Source organism: Borostomias antarcticus, assembly GCF_949987555.1.
Source record: "Borostomias antarcticus genome assembly, chromosome: 10".
Lineage (NCBI taxonomy): Eukaryota > Metazoa > Chordata > Actinopteri > Stomiiformes > Stomiidae > Borostomias > Borostomias antarcticus.
In genome coordinates, this window is record NC_140243.1 from 20,699,316 (window position 1) to 20,726,804 (window position 27,489).

The 27,489-nt window shown below is 45.6% G+C and overlaps 5 protein-coding genes across 5 annotated transcripts in view; 4 read left to right on the forward strand and 1 right to left on the reverse strand.

Moving 5' to 3' along the window:
• Window positions 1-661: 661 nt before the first annotated feature.
• kel (Kell metallo-endopeptidase (Kell blood group)) lies at window positions 662-8,272 on the forward strand (the record flags this gene model as incomplete). Its single annotated transcript, XM_084444613.1, has 16 exons — window positions 662-688; window positions 1,849-1,987; window positions 2,063-2,249; window positions 2,493-2,601; window positions 3,272-3,448; window positions 3,583-3,654; window positions 4,375-4,563; window positions 5,067-5,227; window positions 5,357-5,474; window positions 5,629-5,724; window positions 6,210-6,310; window positions 6,475-6,500; window positions 6,871-7,002; window positions 7,672-7,823; window positions 7,942-8,031; window positions 8,126-8,272. 16 exons carry the CDS (start codon window positions 662-664, stop codon window positions 8,270-8,272), a joined length of 1,923 nt encoding a protein of 640 aa, XP_084300739.1.
• A 3,009-nt stretch (window positions 8,273-11,281) lies between these two features.
• emg1 (EMG1 N1-specific pseudouridine methyltransferase) lies at window positions 11,282-13,763 on the reverse strand (the record flags this gene model as incomplete). The annotated part of the gene is made up of 5 exons (XM_084445072.1): window positions 11,282-11,845; window positions 12,298-12,506; window positions 13,088-13,229; window positions 13,320-13,421; window positions 13,614-13,763. The coding sequence occupies 5 exons, from the start codon at window positions 13,761-13,763 to the stop codon at window positions 11,732-11,734; spliced, it is 717 nt and encodes a 238-aa protein (XP_084301198.1). The 3' UTR covers window positions 11,282-11,731.
• Window positions 13,764-13,943: 180 nt separating this feature from the next.
• On the forward strand, window positions 13,944-20,829 carry nop2 (NOP2 nucleolar protein homolog (yeast)). The gene is made up of 16 exons (XM_084445060.1): window positions 13,944-14,014; window positions 14,555-14,682; window positions 15,174-15,216; window positions 15,315-15,382; window positions 15,609-15,886; window positions 15,979-16,180; window positions 16,635-16,834; window positions 16,979-17,068; window positions 17,169-17,256; window positions 17,724-17,864; window positions 17,988-18,127; window positions 19,111-19,200; window positions 19,291-19,413; window positions 19,573-19,670; window positions 19,772-19,908; window positions 20,007-20,829. Exons 2-16 carry the CDS (start codon window positions 14,577-14,579, stop codon window positions 20,450-20,452), a joined length of 2,250 nt encoding a protein of 749 aa, XP_084301186.1. The 5' UTR covers window positions 13,944-14,014; window positions 14,555-14,576; the 3' UTR covers window positions 20,453-20,829.
• A 243-nt stretch (window positions 20,830-21,072) lies between these two features.
• Window positions 21,073-24,787, forward strand: LOC311314638 (inhibitor of growth protein 4-like). Its single transcript, XM_084445070.1, has 8 exons — window positions 21,073-21,117; window positions 21,674-21,745; window positions 22,053-22,219; window positions 22,334-22,448; window positions 22,564-22,678; window positions 23,084-23,228; window positions 23,869-23,930; window positions 24,105-24,787. The coding sequence occupies exons 1-8, from the start codon at window positions 21,081-21,083 to the stop codon at window positions 24,142-24,144; spliced, it is 753 nt and encodes a 250-aa protein (XP_084301196.1). The 5' UTR covers window positions 21,073-21,080; the 3' UTR covers window positions 24,145-24,787.
• Window positions 24,788-25,348: 561 nt separating this feature from the next.
• The window catches only part of ncapd2 (non-SMC condensin I complex, subunit D2), a 29,023-nt gene continuing 26,882 nt past the window's right edge, over window positions 25,349-27,489 (forward strand). The window contains exons 1-5 of the mRNA XM_084445078.1: window positions 25,349-25,461; window positions 26,242-26,361; window positions 26,466-26,541; window positions 26,655-26,713; window positions 27,088-27,263. Coding sequence (XP_084301204.1) covers window positions 26,244-26,361; window positions 26,466-26,541; window positions 26,655-26,713; window positions 27,088-27,263 — 429 coding nt within the window. The 5' untranslated portion in view covers window positions 25,349-25,461; window positions 26,242-26,243. The remainder of the gene's footprint in view (window positions 25,462-26,241; window positions 26,362-26,465; window positions 26,542-26,654; window positions 26,714-27,087; window positions 27,264-27,489) is intronic.

Below are 27,489 nucleotides of genomic sequence, written 5' to 3' on the forward strand. Positions count from 1 at the left end.
TGATAGAGCCGTCTGTTTTTCAAGAGCATTATGCAAGAACAGCATTATGTAAGAACAGTAGAACAGCATACCCTAGCATTTATGCAATGTCAAAACAAAGCAATACAAACTGTTCCTCTGCGTAGCGTTGTCAGACTGCTGTCACATCTTAACCCCCGTGCCCCCCCCCCCCCAGAGTCGTGACGTCCAACGCTCTATCAGCTCATCTCAGCCCTGTGGGGCGCTGATAGCGCCGGCCGTGGACTTGCGTGTTTGTGCATTTGCGGTGCGTGTGTGTCTGTCTGTCTGTCTCCCCTAGAAATGCTTCTCTCCTGTCCCTGCAGTGGGACAATGTTTATGTTCCTGTGGCTGGAGTTAATAGCTCTGTTGTCTGCAGACTAAATGACCAGAATTGTAATGGAGGTGAAAGTTAAAGTGGGTTCAGAAAAGGATGGCCAGTCGTGCAGAGTCCCTCTGTTATCTGAACGTCAGAGGAGAGAAGTGAGTGATGAAAAGAGAGAGAGAGAGTTGATGGCCTCTATCAGGTGGAGAGAGAGATAGAGGGAGGAGGCTGCACGTGGGGTGACAACATCAAAGAGGAAAAATACCAGCGGATGCTACAAGTTTCAGGCAGAAATAGAGAGAAAAAGAACTACAAGGACAAGGAAAAACTACAAGGACCATGAGTGGGAAGCAGCTGGAGCCTCAGGTAGGAAGGAGCCTCCCAGTGAACCTGGGTGGTGTTAAGTTTAAGTCTAATTCCAAGTGGTACTGTAGACAACTGAAGCCTACAGACGAAGAACCATATAAGTGCCATGTACCTTTACCGTTGTGTTACTGTTTTTTCATCTCAGTATCTTCTAGTTTTTACATTAAAAGAGGGTTAAATGCATATCACTACATAGAATATGCTAGAATACACTGCAAGTGATGTATATCATTCACGCAACAACATAGACGGTTATATGGTTATTCATCTATGGGCCTCATTTATAAATACACTATACAGACTCAACTCTGCCTTGCTTTGGATTATTGGAAATCCATGAAGCGGCCATGGAAATTAAATACCTTGGAATAATCATATTTTTCTTAGATTGTGAGCAAATATGTTGTGAAATTGAATTTGAACAGAATCGGTTACAAGGAAATTATGAGGGCAGAACTGCTACTGCCATGTTAGAACAGGTTGTGTTTGAATACAAACTTTGATGGAACTAAAGAAAAGAGTGTCTATAGTGACATGGAGCTTCTTGTGTCTCGATGCAGGCCCAGGTTCAGCCCCAGTCTGTCTCCCAGAGAGAGACCCAGCCACAGTCTCTCTCCCAGAGAGAGACCCAGCCACAGTCTGTCTCCCAGAGAGAGACCCAGCCCCAGTCTGTCTCCCAGAGAGAGACCCAGCCACAGTCTGTCTCCCAGAGAGAGACCCAGCCCCAGTCTGTCTCCCAGAGAGAGACCCAGCCACAGTCTGTCTCCCAGAGAGAGACCCAGCCCCAGTCTCTCTCCCAGAGAGAGACCCAGCCACAGTCTCTCTCCCAGAGAGAGACCCAGCCACAGTCTGTCTCCCAGAGAGAGACCCAGCCCCAGTCTGTCTCCCAGAGAGAGACCCAGCCACAGTCTGTCTCCCAGAGAGAGACCCAGCCCCAGTCTGTCTCCCAGAGAGAGACCCAGCCCCAGTCTGTCTCCCAGAGAGAGACCCAGCCCCAGCCCCCCCCTGGACCCCAGATCAACCCCCAGCTCCAGGCTCCGCCTCCCTCCCAGTCTGAGCTCAAGGCTCCGCCCCCCTCCCAGTCTGAGCTCCAGCTCCAGGCTCCGCCCCCCTCCCAGTCTGAGCTCCAGGCTCCGCCCCCCTCCCAGTCTGACCCCCAGCTGGAGGAGGAGGTGAAACCCCGGGAGAGAACGCGCCATCACAGACTCCTCCTGCTCCTCCTGGGGTTGGGCCTGGTCTCAGGCCTGCTCCTCTGCTCTCTGCGCTACCTCCCGGCTTGGATCAAACGGGCTGACACAGGTACACACACACACACACACACACACACACACGGTCGACCTCTCTCACACGCCCTCACCTGTTCTCTCTCTTTAGCCCCTCCCCCGTGCCCCTCGCCGGCTTGCCTGGAGGCCGCCGCCCGCCTATCCGGGTCTGTCGACCCCTTCGCCCAGCCTTGTGACTACTTCCTGTTCACCTGTGGGTCAGGGGGAGGCTCCCTGTCTAGCAGGGGGAGGCAGAGAGGCAAGGGCCTCCCCCAACACCCACAGGGACAGAGGGACAGGCGAGGGACAGGAAGAAAGGAGAGAGAGACAGACAGACAGACTGCCCTGCTGCAGTCCCTGAGGGAGATTCTAGGTACGAGGGGTTTGTTTATAAACCAGAACATCCTCTACACACACAAAACACGGAGCGCTCTGTTACATTAGTGTTGAGTCACTTGAACTTAATATTTGTGTGTTGAGTACACTTTTGAGTTTGAAACGGAGATGTGGTCGTGTCCGTCAGAGTCCAAGGACCAGCCCAGGCTCAGAGGTTCTGCCGTGCAGAAAGCCCGCGGGTTCTACCGCTCCTGCATGGACACGGAACACAGGGAGCGAGCCGGGGCCCAGCCCTTCCTCACGCTCATACACCAGGTTCTGACACCGGGTTCTAGTGTGTGTGTGTGTGTGCGTGCGTGCGTGCGTGTCATTGATTTCAGTGAAGTACTCTCAGAGCAGTTTGAGCTGTTTGGGTACATCTGTCATGCAGTGAGGTGCATTTGAGTGCTGTTATAGATTTATTCTAATAATTCAGAAAAGAGTAGTCGAGAATGCCGAGGTTCATCTTTGCAAGTCCAAGCTGGTTACTTTTATTCCAAATAGTTCACGAGTTTGTCTAGCTGGGAGGAGGTGACCCCTTGTGAGGTCTCCTGACATAAAGGACTGTTTAGGCCTGGGGATAGAGGGGTCAGGGCAAGAAACAGAGGACAGCTTCTCTCTTTATAAGACAGGATTCACAGTGCAGATTTCCTATGATAATGTCTTGAGCAGAGAATACACTAATTTGAATTTATCTATTACAATCGAGCTATGCTGGTAGGGAGGGAATCTCTTCTCCGCAAGTCCATTCACTTGTGCCTCGTTCTCACCGACACTCTCCTCTCCTCTCCTCTCCTCTCCTCTCCTCTCCTCTCCTCTCCTCTCCTCTCCTCTCCTCTCTTCTCTTCTCTTCTCTTCTCTTCTCTTCTCTTCTCTTCTCCTCTCCTCTCCTCTCCTCTCCTCTCCTCTCCTCTCCTCTCCTCTCCCTCCCTCCCTCCTCCTGTAGCTAGGGGGATGGGCGGTCTCCGGGCAGAGGAACCAGACAGACTTCAACTCCACCCTCTCCCGGCTGATGAGGGACTACGCCACCTTCCCCTTCTTCAGCCTCTACGTGGGCAAGGACTCCGCCAACGACTCCGCCCACAACGCCGCTCGCGCCGGGGGGGACAGTAGATACATACAGGTCAACGAGACCGGAGCGGAGGGAGACCGGCCACTCGTTTGTGGTGCCACAGAATGTGATGATCGCTGATGTAGTGACCAAAAATCACAAGGGTATTGGTTGAAATTTACTAAAATTGATCTCTTTTTTGACAGATTGACCAGCCGGACTTTCAGATTCCCATTCAGTGGAACAGCGAGGGACAGCATTCCAGAGCTCACGCTAAGGTTGGACTAGGAGTAGGAACGCCTCCTTTATGACATGTAGGGATGGAACAATAACCGGTATAGTGATAAACCACGTTAAAATTTTATAAAATTTATCATGATAAAATTATCATTAAAACCGTGTTTGATTTCTGCACTTTGGAAAGCTCACTGTAAATACTGTCCAGCATCAACCAAAGCTAGAAGCAGTCTCCAAGACACATTATTTTAAAGTTTATGCAAACAAAAAGTGAATAGTGCTGCTAATTTTATCTGTGGTTTTCAATATAAAATAGAATAGAATTTTCAATAGAACATTTTCTGCACATTTTATAATACTGCGATAATACTGATAACTGTGATAATTTTGGTCACTATGATCGTGATATATTTTGATACCGTTATATCTCTAATGGGATTGGGGGTCGGCTGTAGCTCAGTTGGTAGAGCGGGTCGTTCAATGATCGAAGGATCAGTGGTTCGAATCCCAGCTCCGACTGTCCGCATGTCGAAGTGTCCTTGAGCAAGACACCTAACCCCAAATTGCTCCCAATGAGCAGGTTAGCACCTTGCATGGCAGCTACCGCCATTGGTGTGTGAATGTGTGTGGGTGAATGAGAGACCATTGTAAAGCTCTTTGAGTGCGCTAAGGTGGAAAAGCGCTATATAAGTGCAGTCCATTTACCATTTAATGACATGTCACTCAACACTGCCGTTTCTACCCCCCCCCCCCCCCCGAAGATGGTGCGTCTGTTCCTGGCGCTGTGTCAGAAGTACCTGGCTCTGCTGGGTTCGGACCTGTCCAGCAGCATGCCTCATGTGGGCCGGTTCCTCGCTCTCTCCTCTCAGCTGGCCGTGCGCGCCGCCCCACAGTCCTACCGGCTGATCCAGGGTCTGCTCTACCAGCGCATCACCATCAGAGAGCTGCAGGTACACACGGTCTCTCTCTGTCTCTGTCTGTCTCTCTCCCTGTCTGTCTCTCTCTCTGTCTGTCTCTCTCTCTGTCTCTCTCTCTGTCTGTCTCTCTCTCTATCTCTCTCTCTCTGTCTCTCTCTCTGTCTGTCTCTCTCTCTGTCTGTCTCTCTGTCTCTCTCTCTGTCTGTCTCTCTCTCTCTCTGCTCTACCAGCGCATCACCATCAGAGAGCTGCAGGTACACACGGTCTCTCTCTCTCTCTCTCTCTGTCGGTCTCTCTCTCTGTCTGTCTCTCTCTCTATCTCTCTCTCTGTCTCTCTCTCTGTCTGTCTCTCTCTCTCTCTGCTCTACCAGCGCATCACCATCAGAGAGCTACAGGTACACACGGTCTCTCTCTGTCTCTCTCTCTGTCTGTCTCTCTCTCTATCTCTCTGTCTAACACACCCAGACACACACCTCTCCCCTTCACCTTGATCCACTGTAACTAAACTCAATGTCTCTCTGTCATTTCACACACAGACCCTGGCTCCGGCCATTGATTGGCTGGGCTGTCTGCAGGCCGCCTTCCACCCACATCCAGTCAGCCAATCGGATCATGTCCTACTGCACAACCTCCCATATTTCATCCAAATGTCCAACGTCATTAACGAATGGCTGAACAAGACTGAACAGAGTGGCAGGTACCTAAACGATCTAGTAATGAGCCTGTATTATTTTGGTCTGGGTCAAGGGTCACTCTTACATTAATAATAGCTCTGTGAACTAACGTTACACATTAAACATCTTCATTTCTCTGTCATCTCCTTCAGAGATACTGTCCACACCTACATGGTCCTGTCTCTGCTGCGCACTGTCCTCCCTGCTCTGGACTCCCGATTCGCCGAGATAAAGAAGAACTTCTCGTTAGTTGTGGGGCAAACAGGGGAGGTGAGCAATTATGAACATTCCCTTTTTGTAGTTAGGTGAATAGATTTTTCCCCAAAAAAACTTTTGAAGTTTTTTATAACAAATGTACCCTTTTTTCAGTTAGCTGAATAGATGCGGGCGGCTAATGTTCATCACATTCTGCTGTCTCCATTAGGATGTCCCTTGCTGGAAGCAGTGTGTCCTGGAGACCAGGAAAGTATTCGACATGGTTCTATTAAACCTTCTACACAAAAGGAGTGCTCACAGAGAGGTGAGGGGGGCACACAAAGCATCTTCAATGGATGCTCGTTACGTGAACAGTCATTATAGTTTCCAGTCAACAAGAGTTCTAACATGTATTCCCACAGGCAGAGGAGATGGTTCTGAATATATTCTCGTCCTTAAAGTCCAAACTAGTTGGTCTGAAGTGGAGGGATGAGGAGACTCGTCAGCTTGTTTTAAATAAGGTAAAAAGTAAACAGAGTATGTGATTGAATCTCGTTACAAACTGCACGGTTTCAAAACCCTGGAATTCAAGATGTGTATCGTTCCAGGTTCTGTCCCTAACTCCAAGGCTCTCAAGTCAAAGAGCGATCCCCAGTGACTCAGAGCTCAACCACCTGTTCTCAAAGGTACACTGGTATATTGATAGAGCTACGTTAACGGCAATAAATCCATCAATGAAACACGCTGAGTAACCTGCGTAAGGTAATCATGATACTGCTGTGATCAAATAAAATCCTTGTTTATTTCTAGGTGACAATCAAGGAACACGACTATTTCTCCAACTACCTCCAGTCGCTCTCCCTCCAGCAGCAGAGACGCAGCAAGCTCTTCCAGATGGAGGAGGATGACATGTGCGTTCTTTGGCTTTCATTTTTGTTGTTGGTGTTAGAGACTGTTGTGATCATTTTGCATTTGAGAAAGTGTGCTCTGTCCTTGGAATTCCGCTAGCCTGAGTTTTCTCAAGCGTTCTCTCTCAGTCCTCTCTCTACCTCTCTCTACCTCACCTCTCCACCAGATTGTCCCTGACCCCGTATATCTCAGGTGAGTAGGGGTGCACCGATATGAAAATCTTGGCCGATACCGATAACATGAATATTGCTGTTATGGCCGATAACCAATATTTACCGATGTCGTTATGTTCTTTATAAAAACAAGTTTCTATGATAATCACATTTTGTACATACTGAAAAACGCATGTAAATTCTGTCTCTATTTCCAAAACATTTGGAAAATTTTATAAATCATAGATTTACCAGTTTCCTCTCAAAAACAACACACACAAATGTAGCTAGACAGAAATAATTGTTCACATCGGCCCTGTTTTGCACATCGGACTGATACCGATATGTTAAAAAATGACTAACATCGGCCGATACCGATATAACTGCCGATATATTGTGCTTCCCTACAGGTGAGGATATGATCTTACCCATGGGAATGTTTGTGCCCCCTCTGTTCCATCCCTCCTACCCCCGGGCCGTCAACTATGGGGTTCTGGGGTCTCTGATTGCCAAAGACATGCTTCATCTCCTTTTACCAGACAGTAAGGCCAACGTCTCACTACACTAATGATCAATATTCATTTTCAGTTTTCATTCTGTAACTCTGGAGACCTGTGTGAGGTCTCCCACTGACCTCTCCAGCGCATAACTATCCCCGACGGTTTCTCACTGATACCCTACTGTTGGTGCACGTATGTGTGTATGTAAACCACATATCTTACCCATAACTAGGTTTGTATCCACTGGGCCACCCTCGCCTAAATACACCACGTTCCTTACCCTAACTGTGGTTCCTATCTATCTATCTATCTATCTATCTATCTATCTATCTATCTATCTATCTATCTATCTATCTATCTATCTTTCTACCTACCTATCTATCTTTCTACCTATCTATCTATCTACCTATCTATCTATCTATCTATCTATCAATCTATCTATCTATCTATCTTTCTACCTACCTATCTATCTTTCTACCTATCTATCTATCTATCTACCTATCTATCTATCTATCTACATATCTATCTATCCATCTATCCATCCAGAGAGATAGATAGATAGATAGATAGATAGATAGATAGATAGATAGATAGATAGATATACAGTCGGTTCAGTCGCTTTGGATAAGAGTGCCTGCTAAATGTATGTGTGTGTGTGTGTGTGTGTGTGCATGTGTGTGTTGCTAACCCCTTTTTTTCCCATTCTTGAAGTCCATTCTCAGAGTGAGATGGTCCAGACCGTGGGAGAGTGTGTGTGGGATCAGTATCTGAGCGCGACCGAGGGACCCAGAGTAGAGGCGTTCTCACCAGCACAACAGCAGGAGCTGTGGATGCAGTATTCCTCCCTGCAGATGGCGCTAGAGGTCAGTTTCAGGGAGTTTTGGTTTACTATTTCCTTTTTTCTCTGCCTGGCTGGTATGTCAGCTGCAGTATGACTAATCAACGCCATATAACCTCTCCCCTCCATCTTCCTGTTATAAGGCTTACCATCAAAGTCTGAAGCAGCTTCCTGGTGATCCCTCTCTCTTAGGTCTCTCTCACACTCATCTGTTCCTCATCTCATTCACCCAGGTAGCTACAGAATAATATAGCCTACAACGCTTCATCATATTTTGTTGGATAGCCCAGTTGTCTAAAATGTCTTCATGCTTTCGTCATCTTTTAGATCAACTGTTACTCCGACCCATACCATGAGTTCTTGCCTTTTGAGCACTCCTTCCTGGTGACTGTCTTCTGTGCAAACTCCCAACTCTGCCCTACACCTCTGACGTGCCCCAACAATCCCGTGCAGCGCGTGATAAAGACATGCTGAGTTCAGGCCTCAAACCCCAGTTCATTACCCCGTATCCACACCGCGTGAGTGTTGAGAGTAAATGCCCTTGTCCTTGAGGATATCACTGTAAGTTCTGGTTCTGCCATGCATAGGCTACCCTATTTTGTTTGAGATGATCATCTTTGTTATCAAAAACGCACAAATGTTGGCTATTGGTGTAATATGAACTTGCAATTGTGTGTGTGTGTGCAAAATGTGTGTGTTGCTGATGTTCTTACAAAATAAAGTTTTTAAAATGTTGAAAACGTCACTTTGTTCAGGGATTGGTTGTTAAAGGAGTAGTAAAGGGAAAATGCATGTTTAGCCCTGTTTTAAGGTTATGATCATATACAATGGTTCAGATGAAAACGTTGACAAAACTAGCACTTTTGAGAAATTCTGATAATTGCTCTACCACCGTTTTGGTCATACAATAGATGTAGGTGGGCACCGTGAAAAATCATTCAAAAAACATCTTAAACTCTCAATTTCAAAGACAAGAAACTCACCGAGGTGTTAGTTGGCGTTCTGACATATAATTCGCCATAAAGTAAGATTCTAGTTCATCTGGAAAGGCTTTTTAAAATATTTAGCATAGAACTATTTAGTCGCAGCACATACCTGTGTAAACCTCCGCAAACTAGGTAGCCTAGCAACATAAACAATAACAATAGCTACCGTAAGTAGTTCCGCTTCCTGAATCCCCTCTGCAGATTGATCTACAAATCTACAACGGTCGCTTCAATACAAGTCAATGGATTTCATAAAATGATCAATAAAAGCCTACAGGATTCATACTTTGCGGCGAACTTGATGTCAGAACACCAACGGACACCAATTGCCCCCTCGGTGAGCTTCTTGTCTTTGAAATCGAGAGTTTACCATGTTTTTGAATGATTTTTCAAGGTGCCCATCCACATCCATTGTATGACCAAAACGATGGTAGAGCAATTATCAGAATTTCTCAAAAGTGCTAGTTTTGTCAACGTTTTGATCTGAACCATTGTATATGATCATAAGTAACCTTAAAACAGGGCTAAACATGCATTTTCCTTTTACTACTCCTTTAACGTTGACTGTTTCCCGCGAAAAATTAGGTCCACTCCAGTCTTCTCGAACAACCGTTACAAAAAACAACAAATTGTTGTTTTTTGTAAATTAAAGCAAGCTAGGACATTTGTAAATGGTCGAGGCGGGCGGACGAGGCGTAGGGAAGGCCGGGGCGAGACACAAATCACCGGCGAAACAGCCAGTAAAGTCGGTTAAAACCCCAGGCGGACGAGGCCTAGGAAAGGCAGGGGCGAAACGTTTGGGTCAGTTACTGAAACGTGCAATTCAAGACAAGAAAAATGACACAGGAAACAAGAACGCGCCTTTACAAAGTAAGTAGTCATAGATAGTTTAGCCTACTATGCTAACGTCAGCTAGTTACCCAGTCAATGACCAGTTTCACATAGTAAATTAGGCTATACGTATATGGTTGAATTTATTTACGTGCTAAGTTTGATTCACTATGGTGCTTTACTTTGAGTTTGAACAACAATGGTGCTTAAAATATTGCATAATATAATTAAATGTATCTTAATTTGGCATTCAGTGACCCCTGTCCGGCTATTCAAGGCTCAGGCAAAGGCTGCCCCTAAGAGCAAGGACACCAAGACCGGGTCCGGCTCTCCCCGGGTCACCCAGCTCATCCTCAGGGTGGTCTCTCAGTGCAAGCGCAAGGGGGGCATCTCCATAGTAGAACTCAAGCAGGCCCTGGCTGCTGGTGGCTACAATGTCACCAAGAAGAACACCCAGGTGAATTTGGCAGTGAAAGATCTGGTGAGGAAAGAGATGCTGGTGTAGGCCACAGGAGCATCTGGGTCATTCAAGCTCAACAAAACTGAACTTCTTTAGACTTTGATTGTTGCATTTCATACTCTCTGATGAGTTTCGCAGTCTATCTAGAATATCTATAATGAACTGCCCACTGAGGTCAGGACAGCAGAGTCGCTGCCCATCTTTCGCTGCAGGCTCAAAATTAATCTCTCCAAGAAGTCCTACAACGATCCTCCCTCTTAAGCACCTATTGTATTTGTATTTTAGATTGCTATTCTTGCACTTTGCCTTCAGCACTAGATTATGCTCTTAGTCACTTGTTTTAGAAAGGAGATGCACTTGTGAGTTCTGGCAAGTAGTAGTACATTGGCTTTTCCTACGTTAAATGCAATTATTGTTAGTCGCTTTGGATAAAAGCGTCAGCTAAATGACTGTAATGTAATGTCTATTATGTAAATGAAATAGAGAAGTAAGCTGCATCACACTACCACGCATGTGTATATTTTAGATGTAGTTTTGACCGAAGTCTCTCTTATCCCAGAGACTGACTGATGAAAAGACGGCGAGGACAAGAGCCGTGCGACACGCTGCGGCCCAGAAGGCCGAGCGAACGAAAGGAGAGGCCAAGCCTGCAGGACGGAAAGACAACTTGAAATCAAAAGGAAAAGTGGTGAAACCAGGTGCAGGAAAACCAGTGGGAAAGTCTCCTGAACCAGCAGGAAGGTCACCCAAAACAGCCGGGAGGGCAACAGAACCAAGGGGAAAAGATAGAAAGGTGGGCGAGGGGCCCAAGAGAGGGGGCAGAGGTGCTGAACCAGCGAGACCTGCACCTACATCACCAAAAAAGTCCCCAAAACCAGAAAATAAATCCCCCAAGACAGCAGGACAGAGACTTAAACCAACAGGAAATATGGGAAAAGAAGCAAATCGAAAAATTCCCAAAACCATCGTAACCTCAAAAACAAGGGTACAGCAACCTAGGGCAGCTAAGAGAGAGGTTTCCTATTGGAGATGGACTCCAAGTATGGACCTCTAATGTAGGAAGATAGTAATCGGTTGGGTAATAGATTTAGGGCTTGTTCAGACCACCACACTGTACCCTCACAATTTATTGCATAGTATTTTACTTGTTTTACATAATCCATGTGCATTTGATTAGATTGTAATTGTAAATGTTAATGTGTATAAATCGTTGTAACATCAAAACATGACTTGTCCCCCTCTTTGTATTTATAAGACACCATTTCAGACATTCTCCAAACATTGTCTCAATGATCACAAGTTAGTCAAGTGTAACAAGAACTTAAATCATACAGTTTATTGTCACTGTACATCCATCTTAAACAGAGTCAATAAAAAAGAAATGCAGATGCATTTGGAGCAGGGAGTTTATATTCAACACTATTCCCCTAACAAACTATTGCCTCATACAGTGGACATTACCTTTGATTTATAATGTGGTGCCTGTTTCTTCTTCATGCAAGAAGTACCATAGCCATACAAATCCATGGCCCACGACATCAAAGGTGAACTGGACAGTCAGTACAAGTTTCTCTATGTTTCTGTCCAATCCCTTTGTCCAGGAAATTCAGAGTCCATGTTTCCAATCTCCTCTGGAATAGCAGTGTGGTCGCTTGATCACAACACGCCCCAGACCTCCTCAAACGCAGAGCACATCTTGGCACAGGTCAAGGCGGCAGAGAGCGGGTAGTTACTGATGGAAACGTTCTTCTCTGTGTAGTCCACATTCACCTGAGAGAGGAGGGATACGGTGGGTTAGAACGCTTCTATTAACATCAACAGAGGAGACTTGGTGGGGTCATGTTACCACTAGTCTCAACGCCAGACCCATGAGAGTTCTTTTGCTGATGCATAAGCTACGCTAACTACGTTACTGCATGCTGCAGATCTCTGTGGGTCTGGGACACTTCATGCAAAAATCTGGTGCTCAAATCCTGGCAATTCATTGGTTTCGCAGGAATCCCTGCGACACCAATCAGTAACAAGTCGGACCAGAATGAATGAATGAATTTATTGATGGATTAAGACACAACAAGAATCCAAAGGATAACATGAGAAAGTGTAAACACTTATTTCCATCATGGTCCTGGAGCTGTTAAGACACATCAACACGTACATTACATTGACACAAACACATCAATTTAAAAAGTAGAAAACTAAACCAGACTAAAACTAGAACTCACCGCTCCGTGAGCAAACGCCCCGACCACCACAGCAGCAGGCCCCTCCTCCGGCACCACGGTCCTGGCGCAGACCGCCTCCCCCGCTGAGAAGGAGGTGGCGATGCGCGGACATCCGGGGGGCAGGTGATCCGACACGGGGTTCTTGATCAGCTTCAGCAGCCGCTGTGGACCGTCAGCCGCTCTCACACTCAGCTTGTGCAAGAGCTGGACTAGGAGAGGCAGAGACAGCCGGGTCAGATGGGGACAGAGAGGAGGATGGGAAATGAGAAAGTGACGAGGACAGGAGCGGACGAACAAGAGCACTACGCCGCGTTCAGACTGGACGCGAGAGCGCCGAGAGGCGTCGATACTCAGGCGAGCAATATTAAAAGGAGTACCCCTGCCAAAAGGCTCCCTGTTCAAACTACAAGCGTGTGCTTTCTAGGGTAGCATCCAGGCACCTAAAGATGTCACCTGAATAAGTTTGAAGTGTGTGAGTATTGGCAAAAAAAAGTTGTGGGGGAGGGGGGGGACTCCGATTTCGGCAGGCGTTGCCAAAATCGGTGTGCCCCTGCCAAAATAATCCCTGTTCAAACTTCTGCGGGGGAGTGAGAATTCGGCACAACACCAGCCACGGAGCCCCGCAGCGCGACGCAGCCAGTGTGAACGGTCACATCGGACAACGCGGGCGGCGGAAGGAAACTGTGCTGCGCGGCGCTCTCGCGTCCAGCCTGAACCCGGCGTCATCAGCCTCGGGTCCGCACGAATCCCAGACAAACGGCATGAGCAGGACAGGGAGCAGCAGGCTTACCCATGAGGCCGCAGAAGCGGTTGAAGGTTCGAGGGATGCGCGTCTGGGGGTTTATTTCTATCAGGGCGTTCCTCTCTGTGTGGATGTAGACCTGCAGCATGCCGGCCCTGTTCAGCGGACTGTCCATCAGCATCAGCAAACACTGGTGGTTATGACAACAGCACGTCAGATGGGACATTAATCCTTGATTGATAAATAGGCGTCACCTCTGGAGCTGTTTGGGGTTAATTACCTGATGTGTGATATCAGGTCGGATCTTTCCAGGGTCCCTGCCACTCTTGATGATCATGCCCTTGTGTTGGTCACAATTCAGCAGCTCAAACGTTTTGCCAGCCTGGAGGGGAGAAGTACACACGACTCTCCATTCAGAATGTATTCTGTGACTACAGCTTTAGACCGGTAGTTTGGTGTGGTTCATTCAGTAAGACTACTGATATACAATATAAGTAGCAATCTTGTTGTTTACAGGAAGTCCAGAAGGCACAGTCATTTCTAACACACCGGTGTCCGAGCATTATCCTCTTACCTTCACGGTTTCTAGCGTTGCTCCTTCTAGGATGACTACTAGGCGCCTCTCTGACATGCGATCGTGGAGACTGCGGAGATGTTTGGCTGGTTTTGGTTCATATTCGTCTAAATGTTCAAGACCACGCTTGTCGCCGCTCTGAGCTGCCATGCTTGTGGTACAGACGGGCGCATGAATAGTGCGTAGCACTGAGGAGTCGTGGAAATGTGCGCGTGTGCACACATCGGTGTTTGTTGAGTCAATGCGCGCGTGCATGTGCATATGTCATCATTTCGCTAATCTCATGCGCCGGAAGTTCATGCCTAGTTCCTCCGTTGATCAACGTGTTGAGAAAAATATCACATGTGCGAATATTGAGTCTCTGTTCACTGAGATCTTGAAAGTTGACACATTTTGCAAGGGTGAGTATCTAGAAGATTTTTGTGGAACGAGTGTCATAAATTGTGCATTGACTTTAGATTAAAACGCCTACTGGCTATCTTATCTATTTTGATTCACGTATTTAGCCGTTAGCTAGGTAGTTAGCTGACTTACCTTGCCAAACGTTAGCTGTAGCTAACTAACGCTAGTTAACATTAGCAAACCAACGTTAGCTAAGTTATTCAAGCAGTTCTCAGTGCAAATGTCAGCATTGCCTCGTCCATGTTAAAGTATTCATCATAAAGTGAGATGCTGTTGAACGATGTCTAAAAAACTCAATTCTGACTCATTTCTGTGGTCTCTGATCAACTGAAGAAGTCCATAGGATCTAGCTAGCCATTGTTAATTGATAGCTAACAACTTGAATATACGTTTTGGTGCAGGTAGTTTGTGTATAATCAATTAGCTAAGCTATCTAGCTAGATATGCATTGAGCAGTAATGCACTGACTAGCTTGCATGTCATTGAGTGTGCATGATGTATCTTATGTTCTGTATAGTTCATGTCCATCTTCTTTCTAGGGTACCTGTGTAGGTGTCAGTCATGGGGAGAAAGTTGGATCCCACCAATAAGGTGAAGCGAGGACCAGGAAGGAAGTCTAGGAAGCAGAAGGGAGCGGAGACAGAACTGGCAAAGTTCCTGCCAGATGGTGAGAACAACCAACACCGTCTCCGTTAACAGCGTGGGCAGCACGGTGGCTCAGTGGTTAGCAGTGTCGCCTCACAGCAAGAAGGTCCTGGGTTCCTGTGTGGAGTTTGCATGTTCTCCCCGTGCCTGTGTGGGTTCCCTCCGGGTACTCCGGCTTCCCCCATCATAAAGACATGCAACGTATGAATGTGAATGAATGTTGGTGGTGGTCGGAGGGGCCGTAGGCGCAGAAGCCACGCTTCTGTCAGTCTGCCCCAGGGCAGCTGTGGCTACTGATGTAGCCACTGTGTCTGAATGAATACTGGACTCTGTAAAGCACTCTGGGTATCATGAAGGGCGCTATATAAATCCAACTTGATTGATTGATTGATTGAACTGTATTTACATTTGTTTACCGCTGAGTTCTATGGTTAACAAAACTCTAGGTTAGTCACTTTTTCATGACCAAGTCCCATGGACCTATAATTTATGATGTTGTCTTTCTATCTACAGAGGACACCACACCCAAACGTCTGTCAAGCAGGGCTAGGAAACGGTAAGGGTTTGGAGAGGCTTGTTCCTATCACTGCACTCAAAAATATTTCCCTCTACTGATTTATTTATTCATTATCTGCCTGATAATGTTTTTTTCAGTGCTGTGAAGAGAACTCAAGTTCCCAAAAAGCCAGAAAAAGATGTGAAGGGGGAGCAACTGAAGAAAGGTAAACAAGGTTCATCTGTCCTTTGTTCTTTTGTGTTCATATGAGATCAACCTGTTTCATGGTCCGCTCTCCTTGCTTTGTTTCTCCGTTGGTTTTTTGCTTCCCTCTGATATATGTAGGGGTGGGACCTATGCCCACCTCCCTTGTTCTCTGTAAAGCGCATTGTGTTGCCTCTGGGTATGAAATGCGCTATACAAATAAAGCTTCGATTTGATTGATTCACCAGGATTCACCGATGAGAACAGTGAATGGCTGAAACCAGCCCAGAGGAAGCGCAAGCTTGAGGAAGAAGAGGATGACAGCGATAGCCAATGGGAGAACGAGGAAGATGAGGAGGAGGAAGAAGAGGGTGGCAAGAAGGAAGCCGTGAAGGGAGCCAAAGAAGGAATTGGGGCCGGGTTGGAAGATGATGATGATGATGAAGAACTGGTGGATGATTATGGTGCAGTGGATGACAGTAGCGGAGGAGAGGAAGCATCAGAAGGGGACAGTGATGGAGAGGAAGTATGTTACACTGAAATTAACCCAATTTCTTCTGGATTATCTGCCGCCTATATCTTACCCTTTTTAAAAAATATAAATTTCCCTCTGATCAGCTGCTACCTATCGAGCGTGCCGCTAGGAAGCAGAAGAAGATGGAGGAAGCCATGGCCCAGGAGAGTGATGATGATGACGACGACGATGATGAAGAGGGGAAGAGTGGAGATAAAGATGTGGATGAGGAAGACACTGTTCAGGCCAACATTGACTACATGGACGCATTCAAGTTACCTGGAGCAGAGGAGAAGGAAAAAGAGGGTGAGTCCGTCAGTTAGTCGCTACTTTTCTGATCCCTGCTGGGAAATTGCAGCTTCAGAGGATAAATAACACAATTGAGACTTGTTACAAATTTACAATACATACAAAATAAACAGAAATCCAGATTCTGGTATAGATGGAGGCCGTCATGGAGGTCCACCTTATTTTACCAGTGACTGACGCTCTCTTCATTCTGTATTTGCTTTATTCTACTTGGTTATGTCGCACTTGTCTTAATCAGTATGCGGGTGTTTTAATTGTCTGCCACCATGTTCGATTTTACTGTAAAGCACTTTGTGATTGTGTATCTTGAAAGGTGCTATATAAAGGTGCTGCCATTTTGGTCAGGTGTTGCTCGAAAAAGAGCTATTTGAGCTCAAGCTTCTTTTACCTGGTTAAATAAAGGTTAAATAAAAATAGATAAAAAACTTTACTTCCTTACCTCCGCGTGTAGGAGTCTTGCCCTTAGACCTGCAGACGATCCACCAGCGCATCAAGGACAACGTGGACGTTCTCACCCACTTCTCCACCAAGAGGGAGGAGGGGAAAGACAGAGCGGAGTACATCTCCCTCCTCAAGAAGGACCTCTGCACTTACTACAGCTATAACCACTTCCTCATTGAGAAACTGATGGACATCTTCCCATTGTCAGAGGTGTGTGTGTTTGTGTGGTAGAATTCTTGTACGGTTATGTTAATGCATGTCATAATGTGGTTATGTTTTAATTATTCAAGAACACTTCTATAGGCGGTTTTTCAGTTTGTAATGCTTTTCTGTTTTTTTCCTCTTTTTTTGCAGATGATTGATTTCCTGGAAGCCAATGAAATTCAGCGACCTGTCACCATTAGGACCAATACACTCAAAACGAGAAGGAGGGACTTGGCTCAGGTAACCAACACATATGATCACATCTTCGCGATCATAAAGGACGAGTTATGCCCATGACTCTATTTGTCAGAGCAAGTAATCCCTGTGTTTTTCTACCCAGGCTTTGATCAACAGAGGTGTGAATCTGGATCCATTGGGGAAGTGGTCTAAAGTGGGCCTGGTCATCTTTGACTCCTCAGTACCTATAGGTTAGTAGTGTGTTGAGAGAGTGTGTGTACATGCCAGTGTGTACTGTGTAAGGACTGAGAGAGTGTGTACACATTACTAGAGGACAAAAAAACAGTGTTTTCGACCCAAGGTGGGTCTTCGTCAGGTCAGGTCAGGTACCCACCTTGGGTCGAAACATTGTTTTTTGGTCCTCTAGTAATAAATATACCTTGGAGCAGCTGTCAGTGCGGACCTCAATTTTTTGCATTCTTTGTAACCATATTGTCCGGCACTAGCGGATGGTCGATGTGCTTAGCAACTCTACAACTTCTTCAGAGTGTGTGTACATGACAGTACTGTGTAGGATGTGTTTCTACTGTGTAAAAGGGCAGTTTTAACTCTCGTTGTATGTTCCCAGGGGCAGTTTTAACCCTTGTGTGTTCCCAGGGGCAGTTTTTACCCTTGTGTGTTCCCAGGGGCAGTTTTAACCCTTGTTGTGTGTTCCCAGGGGCAACACCAGAGTATCTGGCTGGCCACTACATGTTGCAGGGAGCGTCCAGTTTCCTGCCCGTCATGGCGCTCTCTCCCCAGGAGGGGGAGTCGGTGCTGGACATGAGCTCAGCTCCTGGAGGCAAGACCACGTATATGGGTGAGTTACACACTCCTCCTCCTCCTGCTGCTGCTTCTTCTTCCTCTTCTTCTTGTTCCTCTTCCTCTCCTTCTCCCTCTTCCTCTTCCTCTGTTCTGAGTGTGGTGTGCCTGTGTGCTCTAGCCCAGCTGATGAGGAACACCGGGGTGATCGTGGCCAACGACGCCAGCGCCGAGCGTCTGAAGAGCGTGGTGGGAAACGTCCACCGCCTGGGCGTCACCAACACCATCATCTCCAACCTCGACGGCAGGCAGTTCCCAAAGGTGACGTAGGAGCCACGCCCCCTTGACCACATGAGACCCTCTCATCCAGCGATGTGGCGCATTGTTGATACTGTTGAAGTGCATGAAAACAAGGGCCTCTCTCCTTGAAGGCCAGTTTATACTTTGTAAGGCAAGTGTCGTATGACATGATTTACACCAAAATGGCGGCTATCAGACACTTTAAAATGTCTGATATTGGTGTCGCAGACTTGTCTTGCACCTCCTGAGTTTTGTGAGGTCAGCGACGCTGTCATAGATTGTTGCATAGTGTGATTGTGTGGCTGTATCCCCTTATTATTTTGTGTATGGGTCTAAGTGATAGGCCAGTTCTCAGTTTTCAGACCAGTTTCTCTCTTTCTCTGTTTATATATAATATTTCTGTTTATATATATATGTTTGCATTCCATTATCTTATGCAGGCCTCTGTGGAGAACTTAGCCAGTCTGGACACACCCAATTACCTGGGACACACCTGCATGTATTCAACTTTGATTACGTTTGTCTTATGTATGTGAACACACTTCCTGTTTCCCACGCATACGCTGGAGATAGCCGTAAGGCTGAAACGTTCATCCTGCCTGTCTAGTATGTTGCTGTGAAGCAATATAGCATCCATTCTTTTGAATTTGTGAATGCTGGTCCCTCTACCAATATTGGTTGGCTGTATGAAAGGTTCCCAAAATTCTATTACAGAAATTGTAAACAAACTATGCTCACGCATAGTTACCATAGAGATGAGGCTTGGTTGAGTGTTTCAGCCTGGTCTCAGCCGAAGCATGAAGTGCAGAAAGGGTCTGATTGCTGACATTTTTGGGTGAGGTGTGTTGTACGGTACTTGTCTTAGGAAGCATAAATTGGCCTATATGATCTCATGGAATTTCCTGTTTAGGCTATGTGAATGAATAAATGAATGAATGAATGTTAGGCTATGTTGTGATGAACCTAGGTCTGTTGTATGCTAATTTCTTGGGTATCATTTGCAGGTCATGGGAGGGTTTGACAGAGTTCTCCTGGATGCCCCCTGTTCAGGAACAGGTGTCATCGCCAAGGACCCTGCTGTGAAGACCAGCAAGGTGAAACCCATCTGACCTCTGACCCTAAACAGCCATCACAGTTGGTTAGGATCGGACTAAATCATTTGTTGTTTTCTCTCTTACCGTTAGGATGAGGCGGACATCCAGCGGTCAGCCCAACTCCAGAAGCAGCTGATCCTGTCTGCGATCGACTCGGTCAACGCCAAGTCTCCCTCTGGAGGCTACCTGGTGTACTGCACCTGCTCCATCATGGTGAGTAGTCCTGACAGTACGGCCTGGATTATACTACCGCGTTGGGTCATGGCTGCGTGTTTGAACGGGGAAAACCATCTGTGATTACATACTAAATTGCACATATAGATCTAGGAAGGAAGGAAAGGTGTCCTAATTGGAAAGATTGTGTCTCACCAGGTGGAGGAGAACGAGTGGGTAGTGGACTATGCCCTGAAGAAAAGAAACGTCAAACTGGTTCCTACCGGACTTGACTTTGGCAAAGAAGGCTTCACCAGGTAAAGGGGTTAGAAGACCACCACGCTATTTTTGTTTGAATTCTGTTCTCTCTACAGCCTACTTTTTTTTCACTCTGTAATGTTTAAACTGTATATTTTAGATTTAAAGAGCGCCGGTTCCATCCCTCCCTGCGTCTGTCACGGCGATTCTACGCTCACTCTCACAACATGGACGGCTTCTTTGTAGCAAAGCTGAAGAAGTTCTCAGACACGGTACCAACCGCTACGGCTGGAAAAGGTACAGAAATCACCATTATGGTTCCTAAAGGTCCTACCTCTGTTTCATTTCAGAAAACTCGTTGTAATTATGATATACTCTATTTCTTACTGGTGCAGAGGAGGAAACAGATCCTTCTGAGGCTACTGAGGTTCCTCCCGCTGCTGAGGAGAAACCGTCTAAATCAGTGGGGAAAGACAAGACCAAGAAGTCTCCTGGTAAAGCAGGAGTCCCGCAGAAGGCCCAGGCCAATGGCAAACCTGCCAAGAGCTTGGGCAAGAAAACACCAGGCGCTCTGAAAAAGAAAGATGAGAAGAATGACAAACCCAGTGGACCGAAAAAGGCAAAGATTGCCAAGGTGGACGGAGAGACTGTGACCGAGGTCAAGAAGAGCAAGGTCACGAAGACGGAGGGGGAGGCAGAGAAAAAAGGGGGTAAATTTGAGAAAAAGGGTGACAAGAGGAAATCCCCAATGATGAAAAAGAACCGATTAGGCAAAAATAAATTCAAGAAGTTGAAGAAATTGTTGAGACAGCAAGACTTAGCTGAAACACATGTACAATGAACATGATGCAATATGTTGATTTCTATGTAAGGGAGGTTTCTAGAAATTATTGAGTGGTCTGAAACACTCCTGAGGTGTGGTCATTTGTCCTCTAGGTTTTTTTTAGTACAACCAAGAAAGGTACTAAACAAACCTAGGGAATGTTCTGTTGTGAATAAGAATATGCTGTTCTTATTGCATTCTCATTTAACAACCTTTGGAATTATGGAACTGTATTTGCTGGGTCTCTCTGAATGTGACCCTGCTTGCCAGGGCATACCTGCCATATTATCAGAGGAGCAGTTGAACTTGTGCAGATGAGCAGGTTTCTGACTCTCACTGTACCTTGTCTTTGAATTCTGGGGATCTGTAAACCTATACACCCGTCATAATTTCAAGTCCTTCCTATTTGTTTTTTTTTTAATCTGTGAAAAAAGTTTGTTTTTGAATCAAGTGGGTGTTATCATTTACTATCACCTTTGGAACAGAATAAATTGACCTGTTCTTTGCGTAATTATTTCATCAGAAAATCATTTCTGCACTATATCGGGAACTATCATATATTTGTATGGGTCAAGAGCTGCATGAACCACGCACATGGGACAGTCCTTTCCTCGGACCGGAAGTTGGGTTGTTTACATTTTCCAAGATGGCGGCGGGAATGTATTTGGAACATTATCTGGATAGTAAGTTATTTTTATAAGATGAATTCATTTGGTATAAGGTCTGTACTTCCCAACGTTAGTGTCAGTTCATATGGTATGTTACTTGTAGTCGTAGGTAGTAGTTAGCTACACTGCGAAAAATGTGCAGATGTATCATGCTAGCCTAATGTGAGCCAGCTGGCCAACGGTTAACGTAGCAGCACCTTTGACGACGTTAGTCAATAGCGAACATGCAGCAGGCTATTTATGCCCACCAGAGGTTAATTCGTCAAATGGATGTATGGCTGCCAATCAATTCCGTTATAATTTAGGCGAATATCAAAATATTTTGGTGAGGTTATGTCATTTTGTAGGCTATAAGTTGGCATTTCCACCATTACTGGGTGTAGTCCAAAATCCCTATGGGAAAATGAATGGGATTTGCAAAAAATGACGGTCTGTTTATCAGAGACTCACTGAATAGAGTATGTTTTGTTCTAAAAGTTTGGGTGGAAATGCTAACTTTTCAGCCTGCAGAGTTACGTCACACTACATATACAACCTGCCAATAATGTTAGATTGTATCTCGTTTCGCCAGGCATAGAAAATTTGCCTTTTGAGCTACAGAGGAACTTCAACTTGATGAAAGATCTGGATCAACGTACAGAGGGTGAGAAATGATGGCTGAGCATGCAATTGAAACCATTCACTATTCACAGTGCATACATGAGTGAATTAATGACCGGTATTGACCCTTAAGTGGCGCCCATTCGTTTCTCTGTACATTTGAAGAGAGTCAAGAGCGCAAAAGCATCCATCCATTCAATCTTTGTAACAACCTCATTACCATCACTCAAGACCATGGAGTGTCTACAGAACAGTCCCCATCAAGTGGCTAAATGATCCTCTAATGGTCCTACGGTTTTGTATTCACTGAGGTTTCGTCTGCCTCTTTGTCCCTCTTGTCCGCCCTGCAGATCTGAAGGGCCAGATAGACAATCTAGCGAAAGAATACACCTCCAACGCCCGGACGCTCTCCTCGGAGCAGAAACTGTCCATCCTGAGGCAGATCCAGCAGTCTTACAGCAAATGCAAAGAGTTCGGAGATGACAAAGTGCAACTGGCCATGCAGACCTATGAGATGGTCTGTAACGGTCAAAAGTTCCATACTCTACCATACTCTACTCCACACTATCACTAACCAACACCCTTCATATGGGAATCCACGAGGGTGGGATAAATGTGTGTTTTTTCCCAGGTGGACAAACACATCCGGCGCCTGGACACGGACCTGGCCCGCTTCGAGGCTGACCTGAAAGAGAAGCAGATCGAGAGCACAGACTATGACTCCGCCTCCAGCAAGGGAAAGAAAAGTATGTGTCTGTGGTTTTGTTTATATATGGAAAGGGATTGGACACTAATAAACAAATGTTGCATGCCGAATTATTAGGAATTAATGTCAGAGATGAATGCGTTTTCACATCCCAGGCGACTCCAGGGTGCAGAAAGAGAAGAAGGTGGCTAAAACACGGTCCAAAGTGAAGAGTTCTGATGAGGATGGCAGTCCGAAGACTGCACAAAAAAAAGTCAAACTGCTCCAACCGTATGTGAATAATGACATTACTTCTCACGCCATATTTGGTCATCTCCCCTCCATGTCAAGTTCATTATTTTCCGTAATTTAATTCAAAAAGTGAAACTTTCATGTATTCTAGATCCATTACACAAAGTGAAAAATTTCATTTTTTTGTTTTTATCTTAATGATTGTACAGTACGTTCAGTATGTTTATTTATTCACTCAATACTTGGTCGGGGCTCCTTTTGCACAAATTACTGCATCAATGTGAAGCTTGGCATGGAGGCACTTCATGAGAAATTAATCTATAATATATGAAAGTTTCACTTTTTGAATTAAATTACGGAAAATAATGAACTTTCCACAATATTCTAATTTTCTGAGATGCACCTGTACTCATCCCTTCCTCACCTGGTTATTTCTCATTGTAGGGGAGAGTTCAACGCTCCTGCTGCCAACTTTGGGAACGTGCACCCGTCTGACGTGCTGGACATGCCGGTGGACCCCAACGAGCCCACCTACTGCCTGTGTCACCAGGTGTCCTATGGAGAGATGATTGGCTGTGACAATACTGATGTGAGTTTTGTCAGGTGATGATTGGCTGTGACAATACTGATGTGAGTTTTGTCAGGTGATGATTGGCTGTGACAATACTGGTGTGAGTTTTCTCAGGTGCTCAACCTCAGTGTCAGACAGTGTGAAGGGGCCCGTCGGCGAAGACGTATACCGAACAGGCCTACCGGGCCCAGGGGCCCAAGAGCTCAGGAGGCCCTTCCTTGTGGCATGGTCAAAGGGCTTAGTCAATCATGTCAATAATAAGTCACAAGAAAGAAACTATCATGATACTTTTTAAATTAGTGTTTATCTATAGAACTTTAGAGGGGCTGAGTACTCCATGCAATATGGGGCCTTCAACTGTTTTGGGCCCATAGTTGAGAAATCCAAAAAGCAAGTCCTCCCCACTAGGTCTCTCGAGTCAAAACCGAGCTGGTAAAGCTGCTTTTATTATGAGATTTCTCTAATTATCTTCAAATTGGATTTGGATGCCGTCTCATTGGACAAATTCAAAAAAGCGATAAATGAAATGGAGTGTGTGTGCCCAGGGGCCCATCATTTCATAATCCGTCTGCCCGTCGGTACCTTCATGTGATTTAGACATGGTGTTGTGTTGGGGCAGGGGGCCACTTTGCTGATTTAGTCTGGATTGTCTCTGCAGTGTTCTATCGAGTGGTTCCATTTCGCCTGCGTGGGCCTGACGACTAAACCAAGAGGAAAATGGTGAGCGAAAAATAAGTGAATTATACTCAGGTAGACTAACTGTAAACTGTGCTGCTATTAGCATACTACTACTTAGGTAGACTAACTGCTATTAGCGTACTACTACTGACTTCTAAAACGTATGACTGATGGCTCCAGCGTGAACCCATATCTATTCTGTTTCATCCCATGTAGGTATTGTCCACGCTGCTCCCAAGACAGAAAGAGAAAATGAGTCAACAAGGACACAGGTCGTCAGAGGGATCACAAAGACCACCAGAGGCAGAATGATAGAGACAGTCTTTTCTACATTTACTGTAGGATAGTATTACATTCTATATCAGAACTCATTGCTTTCTCTGCTTTTCTGATTTCATTGTCTTTGCCGTGCGCTGTTTGTGGAGGAGCCTAGTGGTTAGATGTGTATTTAAATATTATTCTTCAAAGAGGATGACATTGATGGTTCAGAAAAAGATTGTTGGTGTGTGTGTGTGTGTGGGTGTGTATGTGTGTGTGTGTGTGTGTGTGTGTGTGTGTGTGTGTGTGTGCGTGTTTGTGTGTGTGTGTGTGTGTGATCCTACTGCAGATGTAGGACTCAGTTTGAGTGAAGTGATGTGGATTGAGGTATTATTACCTGGCAGGGGAGACACCTTATCACAAAGGAGGTTCCCCCAGGGCGAGGCTCGCCATTGCACTCCGACTGTGCTGACCCCTACCAATCCCCCAAATGTGAGGATCTTGACTGTATCATTTCTGGTAGGGGACCCCCCCCCCCCCCTGGGATTTATAAAGTCTTATCTTATAAATGAGGAACCACGAATTACTATATGTTCAAGTTTGGTTGCTGGTTTGGATTCTTTTAGTGGTGTCTATTTCATACCCACCTGCCTAGAAGCTTGAGTAAAAGCAAAAGTGTCATGTGCTTTTATCTGTAATTATAGGTTTGACCTTTTTTTTAGCTTTGGATTTGATTGAAAGTGTGTATAAATGTTTCACAAGAAAATGTTGTCTATACTGTAGCTGAAACATGGACAGGCTTAGGTGGGGGACATTGTGTTCTCTCGTTTGAATACAGCTACTACCTCAAACTACCGTCTTTTTCTTCCAATTGTCTTTTGTAACAATACATGTTGCAGCCATGTTCTACCAACCAATCATAGTTTTAGGAAGATTTTTTTGGTTGGGGGCTAGATAAATATTAGAAATCTTTTTTGTGGGGGGGTGTAAGAGATTATATGACACATTACATTACATTACAGTCATTTACAGAAAGTCTTAATTTATGAAGCAGGCCAAAATAACACATTGCTACATTGCAATGTTCTTTAAGTAACGCTAGGTGGCACGACTGCTCAACTTGAAGGATCCTAATGTGGGCGGAGACAGAGCGACGTCGTTGACGCAGTTCTTTTGGCGCGTTGCTGGTAAATTCAAAACCCCTTGTTCCTAGTCGCACTCGCAAACGTCTGAAGTTCAGAGCTGTGCGGTCTCTGGCAGCCTTCGAATACCATCGGATCTTACATTGTGGCTGGGAACACTTCAAAGAACACGGGTAAGTCTGTTTCACCGTAAACTATGTATTTATTTATTGGAATTTCACGCATTAAACAACTTGTATCCGTTAGAAAACTAACGGCGAGCTAGCTACTATGTTAGCTAGCTAGCTAAAGCCATATCAGACAGTGTGTGGCTTGGGTGGAACTGGTCCATGCGCAACAAAATGTGGTGTTTTTTGTTTAAGTTGGACGCAATTTGAACGTCGCACAAAACATGAATAGCAACGTACTAAGTTAGCTAACTACAGGGAGTGTGGCAGGAATTTACCTGAATGTTTTGCTAGCTAACTTAAGTGAGTAGTAGCTAGCTAGCTAACTAGCTGAATTGGGTTTGAATGCCCCGTGATGATGTCATGGCAAGTACGAGCCAGTCAGGCCAAGAGATGGTGCTCTCCGGCCTCCTGGTCGGTGGATAATCTTGGCAGGGTGGTGGAGGTGTGCTGCTCTGCTGTAAGGGTCCACCTACAGTTAACTAGCAGTCTTCCTCTCTCTGCCTCTCCCGAAGACATGGGTACAGGCAGGAGGGAGACGGCGGACAGTGTGTGTGTGTGTGTGTGTGTATATATCAGCTGGCATGGAGGCACAACTCTTCGTTGAGGGCCTTGAGGGCTATGAGTATTTTCTTTGGTAATCTGAGGGCATTCAAAAACATCACACCTACTAGTCCTGACCTGTAGTCTGTCACCCAAGACAATCAAGACAATCCTCACTGAGAATAAAAGGCGAAGCGCTGCTATTCTGCTTTGCTAACATAAGATGCCGTATTTTGCGGATAGCGATGTCCTGGGACTTCTTTGTGCCGGTGTGTGTGGGTGATCTGGTGAAGACTGGGGGGACAAACCAGTACGTGGTTCAGGATGTGATCTCCCCGAAACAGCTGCCCTCTCATATCAACAGTAAGTGATCCACCACCACCAATGCTAACTGATCTGTACAGTGTTGTATACAATGTCTCATTAAGATCAACTAGTTTTAATGCAACTCTTGTGATTTCAATCAGGTTTCAAGTCCGCTCTGAGAAGTCTGGGTCCGCTATGTATCCTAGAGCATTTTGACACTGGCTACAGTGTCTTACAGTGAGTATTGGTTTTAAACAGAAGGTTCCTCCAATAGTCCATCATACCCTTTTTTTCTCCTTTTTTATTTTTATTTTTTATTTCTTTAACCCATTTTACTTTGCTTTTCGTAGACACTGCAAAACTGTGGACTTAAGTGTGAAAGAGGATACTCTGGAGCTACTCATACAAGGTCAGTGTCTGTAATAGTATTCAAATTCATCTGTATCTAGTGCATTAGATATTCAAATTCATCTGTATCTAGTGCATTATATATCACTGTTATGATATTATTCATTCTAATTCTCATCCGAGTCTTCTCTCTTCTCTCCTTCTCTCCATCTCTCTTCTTCCCTCTTCTTCTCTTCTCTCTTCTTCTCTTCTCTCTTCATCTCTCCTTCTCCTCTTCTCTCTTCTTCTCTCTTCTCCTCTTCTCTCTTCTCCTCTTCTCTCTTTTCCTCTCTTCTCTCTTCTCTCTTCTTCTCTTCTCTCTCCTTTTCTTCTCTCTTCTCTTCTCTTCTCTCCTTCTTCTCTCCTTCTTCTCCTTCTCTCTGTCCTCTCCTGTAGTTGTGAGCGGTCTCTCTGTGTCCCTGCCCTCCCTCCTCCTCTCCTCCAGTTTCTCCGCCCCAGACCGGAAGGAGCAGCTCAACGCCGTGAAGATGAGCGTCTTCCTGCTCTGCAAGCTCACCGAGACCCTCGAGAGCGACTCCTACAGGCAGAGTATCGTCACTGCGCCCAGTAAGGTAGGTCCTCTCGCTAGCCAGCAACAGTATTAGTCCCACCAGATGTACGTAAAACTGTAAAGCACCTTTCATACAGGAAGAAATGCAGCTCAGAGCTTTATAACTGGGAAATGACATGAACAGAGTGCGTCATGTAACGTACTCCCACACGCACACTGTCGTGACTGACTATATAAATACAGATTGGGTTTGAATGCCCCGTGATGATATCATGGCAAGTACGAGC